We start from the raw sequence: 16,216 nt of genomic DNA, 5'->3' as shown, positions 1-16,216 counted from the left end.
GCACCTATTTGGCCTTAGCCAAGATGTGTGAATCAAGTAGCAAAGACTTCAAGAGCAGTGGCAGCTGGTGGCCCCTGGGACTGACAGGGAGGCCTACAGTAGGTGGCGCCAGAACCAATGACGGGTTTTGAAAGGCAGAGCCAACTGCTTGTTCCCATCCTCAACCCTGCTGAGTTCTACAAAGGCAACACTGAGGCTGCAAAGGAATAAGGCCAACAAGCAGTGCTATCTTCTGTGCCGGTTCTAAGTCAGAAGGCAGGGAAGGTTACAAATGGGGGACTTCCTGCATGCAAGGCATATGCTCTACCACAGAGTTTCCCAATCCCAAAGAGTGGTCCATAGTCCACCAGTTTCATGCAGGTGGTTCACAGAAGCAACTCTGAGGAGTGGCGGAGCTATGTGCATGTGAAAAATGTGTGTGAAGAATGGGGGGCACAGGGGCTTCTTCTTCAGTCTTGGAACCTGGCCAGGACTGACCAGAAGTGATGTGGGGAGAAGGCTCTGTCTTTCTCAGAGGAATACAGCTGTGGCTGGCAGCAAGATGTGGAAGGTCAAAAGAGGGGGAAAGAGTCTGGCAGGGCACTTGAAAGGAGTGGGGAGTCAATATATGGAAATGAAGGAAGCAGCGAGAAGGGGAAGAAGCTGAGAGAGTGAACACAAGATGGAGTGATTGAAAAGTGGGAGCTTTATAATAATAATAATAATAATAATAATAATAATAATAATAATAGTCAACATCTAAAAATGGATTTGTGGTTGAAGAAGGGAGACTGAAAAAAACCACAAATTAATAAATGATCAAGAAAATAGTAACGAAGATGAAGCAAGAGTAAAGGAAGAACATATCAAGGGGAAATGCACCTCTAGAAGGATTTTTAAATTGTATTAAATTTAAATCCTTTTGTTTCTTATTGCATTTTATTGTGTTAGAGTTTGAATTCCATATAATTAAAAAACAGTACAACTGCTAAGCAACTGCTAGGCAGAAAACTCATTAAGTGGTATAGCAAGACCTTTACCGATTTGCAAGTGGTCTGGGGGGGCACAGTGAGAGTGGAAACCTCTGCTCTCTCACTGAGCTATGATCCTTCTCCAACACATTGAGGAGACACAGGTCTGTGGCAGCCAATCCCCTTCAGTGTCTAGTTAAGCCTAATTCACTGCTATTGGACATAATAACAACAACAACAAAACATATAAATAATTTATTATTTGTACGCCGCCCATCTGACTGGGTTGCCCCAGCCACTCTGGGCAGCTTCCAGCATATGGCATATCGATATGGCTTTCATATAAGTTGCTGGGTTTTTTCCTTGTCCCCCCCCCCCATCTTAACTGGAATAATAGTGGCATTATTTAGCATAGACGAAAACAGTAAGTGGCATTATAAAACAACTAAAAAGTCCCCCCCCCCCTATTGCCAATGGTAAGTCAGCTGTGGAAGTCCAAGCAAACAATGAGTGTTGGCATCACAGAGACTCTCTGAAAGATTATATGCACTTAAGGCTGATGCCTTATCGTAGTTCACAGATCCTTCCCCTTTCCTAACTCTCCTTTCAGAGGCCTTTATAACTGGAGATGATGAAGACAATGTGGCAGGTCATGCTTAGTAAAGTGTGTTATTGCACTGCAACCAATATCGTGTTGATATTTATTAAACCCCAATCATACATCATATTATTATTATTATTATTATTATTATTATTATTATTATTATTATTTCTTTTATTTATATTCCACTAAAACCAAAATAGGCTTCTAAGCATTTAACAAATATAAAAACCAATTACATACATACATTAAAATGTAACCATTCACAATGAAAATACACAACATAACAATTCCATTCAAACAGCACAGTACAGTAATTAAAACAGGAGATTCAGGTCAAGAGATGAAGGGAATACCTATGTAAAACAGATACATCTTCAATAGGTCACAGAATGCCAGTATAGATGGGGGGGGGGTCTCTCATATTTCAGCATGCAATGCATTCCATAATATTGGGGCCATCACTGAAAAAGCCCATTTCTGTGTCACAAGTCAATGAGTCATGGCAAGATTAAGATCAACCAATCGAACCTGAAAAATGTCCTTGCCAGACAATGGAGGGGAAGTCACTGCCTCAGGTAACCTGGTTGAGAGTTGTTTATGGCTTTATATGTAAATAGCAAGACCTTAAAACCAGTCACTAATAAGCAGCTAGTGGGGACCTGTTAGCATGGGTATTCAGAAAGGGTGTTCAATATTTGATGAATGTATTATTGGATTGAAAAATATAACATTGTTCCAGTTTTAAAAGTTGAGTGCAGTTTAGTCAATTAAATAAATCTCAACCATTTGAAGTAATTTCCCTGTTGATATTAATGGGAATTACAAAAGTTTAACATTGGTGGGATAGTGGCCATTGTTCCTTGTATAGTTGGAAAATACAATGTCCTGGCAACAAAAGCAATGCATTAAGGGGAAACACACAGATAGTGCACACAGCATGTGAAAAGCAAAGTGCAGATTTGATTCCCCCCCCCCCCTTTAATCAGTGTTTTTCACCAGAAACATTATCATGACCTGGCCTAATATAAGGCAGTACAACAGTCTGATTTTGAAAACCCCACACCTTGCAAAATCAGGAACTGGAATTACTGTGCACAGTAGTGGCTTAGACCATCTCAAACCAATGCGGGTGGGGGGGGTGTCAAAAGTGCAGAGAATACCAAAAGAAAGAAGAGGAGGAAGAGTACACAAAACCTTTAAAACTACATCACTGTTAAGGGTTAATATCACAAAATGGAAACACAGAGCAAGTCTGAAGGCAGCCAAAGGAGATGTGCTGTATAGTATTACATCTACTACCAGATGAACTAAGAAGGCAGGCACTCCTTCCTAATAGAGAGGAATCTCTTTCTGATACCCTTGGGCACAGAAGCATAAGAGATGAAGCCTGGGAACGCAGGAAATCTGGGGCTGGAGTAAGGCCAGGCTGCCTGTCCAATTCTGCCTCCTACTCTGAATTGGCACTTGGATCTCACAAAGTTTCCCTCTTCATATACTATTCCAATTTCTTCGACAGAAGAAATGAAAACCTGCTTTCATTAATTGTTGGCACATTTACTTCCATGTTCCACATACTTTTCCCCCCCTTTTAAAATCACATTAATTTTCTCAGTACCAAATTCTTAAATTTCTCTACGTACAGCTTTGCTTTCTCTCTCTTTTTGCCGCTTAGCCCCTTGGTTATTGAAAAAGAAACCCACCTTAGTTTGACATGAACTACATAAGCTGATATATATGCACAGAGCATATGTATGCACTGATGAGATATACATATGATATTCAAAAAGGATGGCAACTGGCAGCCTGGGAGTGTGATCTGTCCTACAAAGCAACTTAGTCTAGTTCTTGGAAGTGTTTATCAGAATGATTAGCCCTATCTTTGCTGGAATGATAGACAAGTTGCTACACATATTTTCCTGGCTGAATGGAGAATTAAAATGCAACTAAGTGTATTTCCAAACCCAACAAAGGAGCCAGAAATGTGTGTGTAGCCCAGTAAACAATGCTGGGATTCTGCAAATCACCTGTTGAGGAGAGGGTGCACGGGGCTGGATTAAACTCCTACTTTCCCACCCAAAAGTTGGTTGGCAAGAATTCAGCTTTTCTTTACTTTCCAGTCAGGTTATAGGTACACAAGCTCAGCCATTCCACATATAGGTTACTGGATTAGGACCCTTGACAGTATATTTAAAGTGTTGAAAAGAAGGAAGGTTATCTTCCTTTTTCCTTCATAGTTTGACATTTGAGGAGCTGTCACTTAAGCTGCAATCCTATGCATACTTACCTGAGAAAAGTAAGCCCCACTAAGATTTTCCAGCCGAATATGCATTATACAACTTGTGCTAATCACCTATTCAACCCTATTTCAAGCCCCCCCCCCCCGAAAATAAGGCTGCTCATTGCATGGGAATCCGAACAAATGTAAAAGTTAAACAGCAAAGGTATCTATGAACATACACACAATTCAATAAGTTGGAGTTGGACAATGCAGAGGTGCACTTTGAATGCTAAAATGGCACACCTGAAATAGAAAGTGAAAAGGGAAGGGCAAATCCCAGGGCCAGAGAAATGCAAGATGCACAATTGCCACATTTTTATGCCAGGAGTTATCTTAAGTATTATACAACCTTATTCAAACAGAAGAATATGTTGACAGGTCACAGGCTACTTGATCTCATTTTATCCTATCTTATGGTACAAGTTGCACTGGGTCAGATTTGGCATGTGTTTATTGGAATCGGAAAAAAATACAAAAGAGCTGGGATTTCATTCATAAACAAGAATAAAACCTACAGACAGAACCTGTAAAAATGATGCCTGGAATCTGGATTATGTTAAACAAATGGTTGAGTACTGCACAACTATTGTGCCAAACATCTGTACTTGTAGAAAATGTTCATTTTATCATGATATTGAAAGCACTGCTGTATGATTCCACAGAACACATTATCAGCACACCAGACCATGTCACTGCCACACATGCACTGCTTAGAGGTAAAAGTAATTTTACAAGTATTTAACCTGCAGTATGGATATTTCAAAAGCCCAAATTTGGAATAGTCAATTCATTCCAGTAGTTTGCACTGTGTTTTTGGTTGAAACCAGTGGATTTTGGTTGAAACCAGTGGATTTCCAGAATGCATCCCACAACCAAAGCAGCTCCATACCTTTTTTACGTAACTGGCTTTGCAACACTCCAACACACAGAGGGCAGGATAGGAGTCTGGAAGGGTACTGGAGAACACAACTAGACAAAGGTACCCTCAGGCAGAACAGGATCTCAGAAGTTTTCCAATGACGTTTCCCCCTTGCTGTAGAAGTCACCACCTGACTTTGTCTTCTACGATTCACAGTGCACCTCGCTGAAACTAAAAGACTCCACCTCCCATCTTCTATAATTGCTGGTCATCTAGACTTTACATAACCACCAAGGACACACCCTCAACAGATGTACAAAGTTCCCCTCACCACACACACTGGCCTGCCATCAACTATAGGAGAACAAAACAGACTGCAGGCCAGGAGAATTGAAGATGCAAAAGACTAGGACTAGACACAAATGCATGATAAACAATAGTGTGACAATTTACAGGGGTTTAGGCCAAGTTGTCTGTGAAATGGTAAAGCAGCGTGTTTTCTGGACTTGCACCATTATAGGCTGCAGTTCTAGCCTCATAGGATTAAACCCTCCTCCATATAAAAAATCCACACAGCAAGAAAAAGGTCTGGTGGAAGGGTTCTACCTCAACACTTTCCTATGTGAAGAGAGCTATTTTTGTATAGAGGAGGATTCAGAGACTTGCAGTCCAAACTGGAACAGCATAAACACAGGTTTGTCAGCTCACTGAGTACTAGGTTCAACTGGTTTATTGTTGTGTGAGCTTTTTGTAGGCAAGAGTATACACAGATCAGGAGCATAAATGGGGGAGATATAAAGACCCTAATATCGTGTACCACCCCAATAACTTCAATAAAAAATCAAGGCTACGTGTTATTCCTATTTAGGAAAGTTGGTTCCACCTGCAGCACATAGATGCGTCAAGAATAGTTACATTCCCACATGAAGTGTTAACCACATGGTTTATAATTAGGTCAATTAGTCAAGAATACAAATACACCTGTCTAGGCAGATCATAGATATAAAATACACACACGTGTGTACATGTATGTATGCATGTGCTATATCTATCTATCTATCATCAATGAGACTAGGTGTTAATATGTCTGCATTATGTATCTGTGTGAAATAAGAAGCTGCATAAATACAAGTGCAGCAAAAAAGAACAGCAGTATGTTGGGAGTATGAGAACTTGCATTGTTAAGCCACATGTCCCATAGTCTGACCCTCTATAAGCCACCTAGAGAATGTAAATTTAATAAACAATAATAATATCACTTGAACATAATAATGGTAAATACAGGACAATAACAGAGGTATATATTGAACCCCAGTCTGATTTACAGTCAACATCCGCTTAGCCTTGTGTGGTTGAGTTACTTTGGCACACTTTACATGCGGCCAGCACTACAAACAGATGCATTTCCCTTTTGCAACACAATGGATTAGGACCAAACTACGCATGATGCAGGATAACTGTGACTGGAACTCCCAGCATATTTCTTAAAGTTCAAAAACAGCTGTGACTACAATGGAAAGGCTAGATTGTGGTAGTGGAACTGGGGGAAAGAGGGTGCTTAACCTTCCCCCTTGCGCCATTTTCCTGATCAAAAGATCCCCATCCTGAATCAATTCCCTCACTTCTGGCTGCTCCTTTTAAGCTCTAAAAAGAGGCAGGACTCCAGATCTTGTTAAAACTTGATGAACTTAAGTTGGCTTCAAGAACAGTGTCATCGGCCCTGGCTTCATGTGGCCACTACCTGTTAACAAATGGAACTGTCTTCAACAGAGGCAACTGAGAAATTGAATTGTAGAGTTTAAAGAGACATTGAGGGTCATCTAGCCCCACCCCCTGCAATCCAGAAATCTCAACTAAAGCATCCATGACAGATGGCCATCCAACATCTGCTTAAAAACCTCATTGGAAGGTGAGTCCACTACCTTCCAAGGGAGTCTGATTCACTGTCGAACAGCTCTTACCGTCAAAGCTCCTCCTGATGTTCAGTCACAATCTCCTTTCTTGTAATTTAAAGCTATTGGTTTGGCCACTAGCCTCTGAACAAGCTTGCTCCATCTTCCAGCCCTTCTGATATCAGAAGATAGCCATATCTCCTCTTCTCCAGGCTAAACATCCCCAGGTCCCTCATAAGGCTTGGTTCCCAGTCCCTGTATCACCTTGGTCGGCCTCACCCTCCTCTGCATACATTCCAGCTTGTTAATATTCTTAAATTGTGGTGCTCATACCTGGACACAATATTCCAGGTGGAGTCTGACCAAGGCAGAATAGAACCCCCCAGCTGGCAGGACTTCTCCTAGGCCTCACACAGAGAACTCTCTCAGTCATGTCACCCAAGAGCCTTTTAACCCAGACATGCCAGGCGGTCACTGTCTCCTCTGGCTCAGTCTGACTTCCAGTATGTGAACACCATACATTTAAAGAAAACAGTAAATTGCTTGGCAAGATCTGAGCAAAGGCTCATCTAGTCCACACAGATGCCTCTCATACACCCACAAACAGGGCACAAAGACAAGCATAATCTCTCATCAAATGCATCCAGCAGCTGGTTCAGCAACTGCTTTGGACTCTCATCTGCCCCTTTGCAGTCCAAAACATCTAGAAGATACCAGGTTGCCAAAGGCTTTAAGAGCTGAACTCCGCCTCTGAGATTTCATTACAAACAAATTGAGAGCCTCACTTTCCAAGGTTATCTTGCCAATGACAGGCCATAAAGTACAGGTGATGAGAGAAGAGTAATTTAAAGAGAGACTTAAAAGCACCTTCCTTCCACAGCGTCTTGAGAGGATCAGTGCCACAAGCATCCCTTACAGGTTCTGAAGAAAACAGCAGCTGTCCTCCCGAGGTTGTGAGCAGCTCCTACCTACCCATGAGGCACTCAGTCTCCACCTCGTTAAAAGTACTGTAAAGTGCTCAGCGACCACCCAAAGTGCCCTGCATTGGGATGGGGCTGTGCAGGGCAAACTGTTCACCCCGGAGTCTGGGGCTCCACCAGACAGGCTGAAGGGATGCCCCAGCAGCAGCAGAGTAGTCCGAGAGCTCACTCAGCTATCCTCTACCTGACAGGATGGCAAAGCACCCAAGACCAGTAAATGTACCAGGGCAAAAGACAGCTGGAGGCTGTAAAACAAGGTACGAGAAAGTTGGTTTTCCTTTGGTGGATGAATACTCCAAAGGCTGTGAGTGAAGAGAAAGAATATTTTCCTCACTATCAACATTGCAATCCGATTTGTTTTCTTGCTTCGAAGCTTCCCCAGTCCTCCCCATCCACCAGCAATCCCTGAAACCCTTCAACAAAAGCAGGATTTGGAGACTGCTCCTGTGTAAGTTTCCTACAGACTTGAGACTGCAATCCTAGTCACCCCAGGAGTAGACAGGGTTAAGACAGCACTGTAACCCCCCCTGAGTTCAGTGGAGCCATTCGCAAGGGAAAGTGCTGCCTTAAAAGAATAGATGTTGCTGGAGCTCAAACCTGCCGACTGTCAGGCAGATGCACCCTCCCTCTTGCAAAAACTTCCCCTTAGTTTAGTAGGTGGGGATTCTGTCACCCTCCATAAGGATGCTGGACTGCAGCTGCCAATAATCATTCCAGATCATTGGCTTCGCTGCTGGGGCCGATGGGCGTTGGAGCCCAACAACATCTGGAAGGGCACAGGTTACCCACCCTTGTTCGAGCAAGTCCCACCAGTGTGGCGAGCAGCCCTCGGCAACAGAAGCGCGCTGCGCCCGCTCGCCAAGACGCTCTTTCCCCGCTACTCAAAAAAGGGAGAACTCTCCTCCTCCGCTTGAAGCAGAGCTAAACTCCGGCCCGGGCCGAGACACCAACCAAGACGAGCTTTTCAAGGCGTCTCCGCAGGAGTGAAGCCCCGCCGAGTCCAATGGGACCCCCGGCCAGCGCGCCAAGAGCCCCAGCCGGCGCGAAGCCCGCCCTCCGCCACAAACCCGCTCCTTGTCCGGCCGCGGCGGCAAGGCGCTTCACCCCGGTCGGGGCCCAGGGGAGCCGGGACACGTGTTTGCGTCTCCGTCGGGGCAAGAACACGTGAAGGCGGGTTCTGAGGGAGAGGGAGCTTTGTTTCGGCGACAAATAGCAAGGCGCGCACACTTCCCTCCCCACAACTCCCAGTCAGGGAGGCCAGGCGCCGGGGCTCTTCGCACGGGGCTCATTCCTTCTTCCCCCCGGCGGTGACAAGAGCGCCTGCCCGGGCCCTCCGGCGCTCGCCCTGCGAGGGGCGCCCCCTACCTGCATCTCTGCTCTTTTCAGCCCCGCGACGTCGACGGCTGCGGCAAGTTTGCCTCTCGGAGTGTGTGTGCGAGTGGGTGTTCTCCTCGCCCCGCTCGAGTTAGTCCCGGCGCTGCGCAGGCAGCAGGTGAGTCGCCCTTTGGCAGCGCGGAAGGCGCCGGGCCAGGCAAGGTCAGCTCGGGAGCCACCGGGGACGCGCCCCCGCGCTCCTCTCCAACGGGCTGGATGCGCCCCTCTCCGCTCGCGCTCTTCTGGCTGACTGGCCGGCCGGCTGCAGCAGCAACAGGAGCAATAGGCATCCACCGTCGCCGACGCTCCCTCCCTCCCTCCTGCCCGCGGCGGGCGGCTGGCTGGCTGGCGCTCTCGCTTTCTTTCGGGCTGCTGCTGCAGAAGGGATTTTGCACCAGACAACTTTTAGGCCGGTAGGAGTTTTGACTACAGCGGCGACAGTAGCAGCAGCAAGACGGCGCCGACCGTAGTGCAAAGGGTCGGAGCAAGGCGAGCCGAACCGATCCCGGGGGCTCAGGCAGCAACCTCCGCCCCGCCTCCCCCCACGCCCCGCGCCCGCCTCTCCCTCCCTCCCAAGCACCCCCCTCCTACCCGCCCCGCGCGGCGGCAGCGCCGGCGATGGGCACCACACCGGGGCAATCCCCCTCAACCCCCCCCTCGCGACACACACCGTGTATATAGCCCTTGCTGTCATCCTGTCTCTTCCAAACGCAGCCCGAGAGTCACCCCTCCTCGCCACTTTAGATTGCCACCCTTCTAGCTGGCGTGGCGACACTGCTGTCCCGTGAAGAACTTCATAGACCTTCCTTTTCATTCAAGCCCTGACCCCTTCGCTCTCCCCAGTCTTCCCTACTAATCTCCTCTCTCATCCTCTCCTTCCGTGGAACACCCCTTCTTCCTGCTGCCTCATTCCCCCCTCTCCAAGATTCCCCCTAGCCTGGAGCTTGCTCCTGTTCTCACATATACTTGACATTCTTTCCTCCCCAACCGATTAAACTAGCACACTCTCAACACCAGTGAGTTCCCCACTACCACCTGACCCCACCACTTGTCCCTTCCACTAACATACCATCCAATCCATCACCAGGACACATCTCACCACCACCGTCCCTTGATGCAGACACATGCTAAAAGTTGACACTCAGTGCCTTTCACCCCTTGTTCCTCCCTGTTGTAGACTCAGCTGCTTCAGAGGAGCAAAAGGCAGATGAACTGCTCTTTCACTGCCCAATCACACACACACACACACACACTGCTGTAGAGCTTTGCAGTGCCTTCAACTCCATTGGAAAAGCAGATGTCTGCAGTCCAACATTATTCACATCACAGGAGCAGATATGCAGGTTCTTAAAAACTGACTTGGGAGGCTTCAGCTGTTTCAGGAACCGGGAATCCATGATCTGGGATGGGATGAGAAGGGAATGGAAGAATGGGGCTCTAGCAGATGGTGACAATGCTTTTGTGGCACCATAAAGGAGCGCAGAAAGAAGAAACGCTATGGTGCAGGTGCATCCACACAACTGGGCGCCTTCATGTCCCCCAGCTGCAACAAACCATGTCTTTCTCATATCTGTTTCTACAGCCACAGCAGGTGCTGTTACTCTCCAATGGTTTGACTTTACCCCTGAAGGCGCACTTTTTCATTGTCTCCAGAGTCAAACAGATGCTAAACAAAGACGTACAAATTTATTGTGGCATAAGCTTTTGTGGATATTACCTATAAGTTGACATGAAGATGTGTGGGCAGTGGATAGGATTGTATGCAATGGCGTCAAATGGCAATTAAATGTCTGTGGCAATTCAATCAAAGCTTAAACATATACAGAATAAATACGTTAGCTACTCATTACAGCAGTAATTTAGAATAAACACAAGCACTCCAGTATCCCTAGTGTTTAACGTAGTCAAGTAGTGTCCCTAGCAAAGGAATTGCCCATTTTGAAGCTGGGATTGTAATACAAATATTTTAGGTGGAAGAATATCTTTGCCTACCTGCCTACAAATGAGGAACTACAATGATAATGGAGCAGGAATTTCAATGCCTAACTGCCAACCTAATATTAAGAACATAAACATAAGAAGAGCCTGTGGGATCAGGCCAATAGCTCATTCAGTCCCATGTCCTGTTCTCACAGTGGCCAACCACTGGGAAACCCATTGCCTATGGGAAACCCGCAAGCAGAATCTGAGTATAAGAGTACTCACCCTTGTGTGGTCTCTATTAAGCAAAGTTAAATGACTAAATTGTGCTATGTCAGCTAACTCTTGCAGCCTCAATCAGAAATAAGTACCCCTGAGTTTAATAAGCCTTACCTCACTTATGGATAAGATTGTCAGTGGCATCAGTTTGAATGCTGTGCATTTCTGTTCAGATCTCACTTGCCACTGATTTTTTGTCTGGTATCAATGACTATCTTTAAATAAGCTTGTAAAATATAAGCAGAGCACATCTATTACCATGTGTGGGCCCCACTGTAGTAGAAGCAGATGTTTCCTTGCACTCCTGCCCATGTGTTCCCCACTGTATTGTGAGTGTGAATTTTGACACTAGCATTCTTTTCTATGGACATTCATGTGTTTTGCAGCTTGAATTCCTGGCAGTGACTCCTGTGGCACTGTATCAGTTTTCATCCAAGTACTTCAACTTACCTAGATGGTGCATAGGAATTGTATTTGTTTTCTCATCGCTCCAACAAGCATTATTGATCTCACATGATGCTGGTGCCACAAACACTCATCAAAAGTGTCCCAAGAGGATTTTGCCCACCATCCATACCCTAGGACTTAACATTCCCCTTTGCTGGGGAAAGAAACATGACACTGCCTGAAGCAGGGATTGCCAAATTTAAAGGAGAAGCACCAGCCAAATTGCATGGAACCACAGTTGCACCAATACTTGCAAATTGCTCCAGCCAAATTGCACTGGTTCCAGTTCTGTAGTTCAGATATGTTGCCTTAATATGCAACTGGAATTCCAATACACATACACAAACAAATATGCATATCTTTGATTAGGGGACACTGATCAGTCTATCCTCTTGTGCTGACTGGGAAGTATCTGTTCCCTTCCTCATGTGTGTGACAAGAAGAATGCTGTCCTAAGAACACCTGCAGGAAAGTGTACTATTGAATTAGTAGCACTTGCTTTCTGGTAAATTATCAGAGACATACTGTGGCTATATCTAGAAATCCATCAGTATAAGGCATACAGTGCTGGACTCTAGACAAATAACTTCAATCTATGCCTCAAGAACGTGCACATAAGAGCCAACATGAATACCAAAAGAGTAGCACATGGAAGCAATGAGGCAATACACTGGGCAGTTGACAAGCCAATCCGTTCATTTTATTGTCTCTCTGACAATAGTCATCTGCTTTTCAAGACCTAGCTTGGGCGTCTGCATTCTGGCACATGTACTGTGAAACATTTCCATAAAGCAAGAAGAGTTTGGAGAGGGAACTCCCCTGATTAATTAATACACACACACACACACACACACACACACACACAGTGAAATTATACTAAAATGCATGAGAGGGAAGAACACCAAGCACTGGGCAGGATGCCGAACTCTAGTGGTGCCAGGATTTACACAGTGAAAACAACAATCTATGCTCAAGTGCAGTGATTAACAATACAGCTAGCCAACCCTGCCCTTGCCTCCACATCTGCTCCTCTGTGTAGATAGTTCCTGAGGAGGTTACACATAAAAAGCACCCTGATCCATGGGTTCCATAATTTGATACCAGCCTCTCAGGTCTTAAAAGAGGCAGCCAGGTGTCAAATTCAACAGAAAAATATATTTATTGTGCATATATCAAAACCTCAGTCCATCATGATAATCAAATCATCCCTATAGGCTACTGGTCTTCAATTGGCGGGTTGGGTCACGGCCTGATTCAAGGTGGGTCACAACAGGAGCACTACCTGCATGCGAACATATGGGAAGAGGTTATATATATGTTTGTTCCCTATCTATACCTGAATTTCCAATTCATCTTTATTATTATGAAAAGTGTGTAAATGTTTCACTCAGGTCCTACTTGAAAGTTCCCATGGGCATCTGGCTGACCACTGTAAGAACAAGAGGATGGGCTAGATGGCCTGATCCAGCAAGGCTATTCTTATATTATAGTGTCCAAGACTTAAAAAGAGAATTATACTTATAGATATTTACAGATGTGAAAACAGCCCCCATACCCCCATATATCACCTTGAAAATTAGCATCCCAGTAAGGGATGAATAAAATCTTTTAATAAACTTGGATTTGTTTGTTCCTTCTTTCTGTCTTCCGACATGTTTTGTCAACAAGGATATTGTCCAGATCCAAGCCTATCCAACATAGACCTAACAGCAGAAAATGTCCAGAAAGTTGCAATTCAGATTCTAGCTGGAATTAACAGACATGTGTTATCAGTTTGCAGTCTTCTTCCAACATTTTAAAAGAAGTTTTTAGATTATGAATGTAGGCAAGTAGTATCCCTGATCTTCTCCAGAATGTCTTTCCAAAATCCAAGAATCACTAACTTATTCAAAACAAATATGCCATCCTTGTGGCTAGAGTTTGACAACAGTATATTTCTCTTTCTGCCCATTTTACTGTTCCCCTTTCTTTTCTCCAAAATTCTTCAAGAGTGTTCTAGCTAAATTAGACCAGTTCTGTACTGCCTAATACCAGCCTTCGTGCATAGCAGAAGGGTGGGGAATCTGTGGCCCTTCAAGACGTTGTTGGACTACAACTGTCTTCAGTCCCAGGCAACTTGGCTAATGCTCAGGGATTATGGGAGTTGTAGTCCAACATCTGAAAGGCCACAGGTTCCCCTGTCATGCAGCACCTCTGTCATGCATTCAAGTTCAGATTTTTGTTGTTCTTTAGCAATGTTATAAGCTAGAAACAGACCTCAAGACTTGATGCCAAGCGTTTCCAGGGTAAAAACTGTTCTTGGTGATCTCAGCCTCCTGAGGCAGAAGGGTGTTCTAATTGTTGCTGGCAAGTTTACATACCATTGTTATTGTTACAATTGGCTGTGCAGATTTTAAACGCCTTCTTTATTTTATAATTTGTAATTAAGGAGAGATGTAATTAGTTTCAAATTTTAATGCAATTAGGGGGCACTGCAAATAAAATTACTTTCTGTTCTAATTGTGCTGGAACTGGAAGCTACATGCTTGCATGTGTTGCAATAGCATTTCTTGATATGGATTTCCATCATGGCCGGCTCTACTGTTAGGCAGAATGAAGTGAACACCTCAGGCAGCAGATGATGGGGGAAGCAGCAGTGGCAGCTCCAAGGCCAATTCCTCTTTGGAGGACAGAGCTGTGTGTGCCACATGGCCTGTCCAGGACCCTCTAAACTACCCTGCTGCCCTCAGGTGTGGCAAAGGTTGCAGCTGCCAATGGTTTAAGTAAGATGCAGCTGCCAGTAGTTGGTTTCTGTACATAAAATGGGGACGCCATCCTGTCCTTCACCTCAGGTAGCAAAATGTCTTGGGCCAGTGCTGATTTCTATCCTCCAAGTCGTTCAGGATAACAAACTTGGGGTTGTCCCATTTTATCCTCACATCAAACTTGTGAGGTAGGTTGGGCTCAGATATAGTGGCTTGCCCAAGACAACCCTTTGAGCCTTATGGCTGAACTGGAATTTAATCCCAGCCTTTCCAGCTGAAGTCCAATAATATCCACTGTATCAAGAGTGGGAACCTTTGGCTTTCCAGACGTTGTTGGACTTCAAGCCAGTGGCCACTATTTAAGAGTGAAGGGAATGGCAGTCTAATTATCATTGGAGAGCCACAGGTTCTCCAGCCCTGGTTTAAACACATATGATGTCATTTGTCCATTTCCTTCCCTCTCTGCCCTTAACTTCCTGTTCTTTTATCACTTTCCCCATTGCCTATTTTAGTTTGCAAGCTCCCTGAAGGCAGGGAGACCTGTCCATTTTTGCTTTCCCTGGTATAAGACACTACATATACGGAAGACAGTTTATTAATTATTTTCTATAACCAGGTTGCATTTAATGCTACTCATACTTACGAGCAGATACATTGAAATGAATGGACACAACTTTGGCTCATTCATTTCAATTGGCCTATTCTGAGTGAACGTTAGTTGGATCAAGGAGACTAGATATTAGATAGATGATAGATGTTTTCTCCCATCAGTCTCTCAACTCAAACGCTGTCTGGGTTCCAAGCCTCACTTCTTGCTCAAGGTAGAACTGCTGATTGTGTGATATTTTTTGAGACATGGGTCACACGCAATACTAGTGATTCAATAAAAAATGAAGAGAATTGAAGGCTTTGTCTAGTTTCCTTCATAGCCTAACATGTTTTCCATCCTTGTCCCCTCTTCGGCAGAACCTCCTATCTTTTGTGATACAGCAAAAGGGAGGGGGGAATCAGTGGGGGGGGGAATAGTAACCCAGATTTTCCTTCATTCCCCCCCCCCCCAACCCTTGGGTAAAGAAAGAAGGAGCCATTGTCCTCAGGACTTTATAACCAGAAACATAATAGCTATTATAGCAAATACCAGCTAATTAGAGGGAAACATTGCCTCAGCTTTGCACTGGCTGGAGCGAGTGTTTGGTGCCAGGTTTTCTCACCCCAAGGTAAATGTGTTTTATGAGATGGGATGTTGGTCTCCATGCATGTCTGCAGAAACTTAACACTTTGGCTCCCAGGCATCTGCGAGGGGAACTTTGTTCACGGGCCTGTTGCAGCTTGGCTAAATATTGCCAAGTTCCATGTAGGGCAAAATATCATGTAGTTTTAAGAACTGTGTGCAGTTGCCAAGCTTTCTGGACCCACAGGCACATCTGGAATTTTGAGAAAGTGCTGTAGGCACTTGCTCCTCTGGTCCATCTGCCCCTATCTCCTCCAAGTCATTCAACCCCACAGATAACAGAATGAAACAAAGTTGTTAGCGCGCACACACACTTTGCTTTTCAGCTGCAGTGAATTAAAATGGATCCTCTTGAATTTGCATGATTTTACATGAAGTCCCCCCACAAAAACACCATTGGATTACAGTTTACAGTCATCCAAGGTGCAGATCCTCTTCATAATTTATACATAAAACAAATCACATCTATACTGATTGTACTTTTCAGCATAAGGAAGAGTCTGCTGGATGATGACAAAGATTTACATTTATATCCTCCAAGGAGCTCAAGGTGGCATACATACGTCTCCTCCCCATTTTATCTTCACAACAACCTTGTGAGGTAGGTTAGGCTGAGAGGCAGTGACTAGCCCGTGGTCACCAAGTGAGATTCATGGCT

At 44.8% G+C, this 16,216-nt stretch overlaps 1 protein-coding gene across 4 annotated transcripts in view; it reads right to left on the bottom strand.

The window, feature by feature from the left end:
* The window catches only part of WNT5B (Wnt family member 5B), a 122,660-nt gene that overhangs the window by 85,760 nt on the left and 20,684 nt on the right, over nt 1-16,216 (bottom strand). Inside the window, exon 1 of one of the 4 annotated variants that reach the window (XM_083402299.1) lies at nt 9,608-10,030. The exons of 2 other annotated variants lie outside the window; for them this stretch is intronic. In XM_083402299.1, the coding sequence (XP_083258425.1) occupies nt 9,608-9,751 (144 nt within the window). In that variant the 5' untranslated portion in view covers nt 9,752-10,030. Of the gene's footprint in view, nt 1-8,928; nt 9,515-9,607; nt 10,031-16,216 lie in introns of those variants that run through there. One more of the 4 variants, XM_083402302.1, reaches the window with a different exon arrangement.

The sequence above is a fragment of the Podarcis tiliguerta genome, assembly GCF_965153285.1.
Source record: "Podarcis tiliguerta genome assembly, chromosome: 10".
Taxonomy (NCBI): Eukaryota; Metazoa; Chordata; class Lepidosauria; order Squamata; family Lacertidae; genus Podarcis; species Podarcis tiliguerta.
Note: the sequence above shows the minus strand (reverse complement) of the source record. Positions and strands in the feature narration are given on the sequence as shown.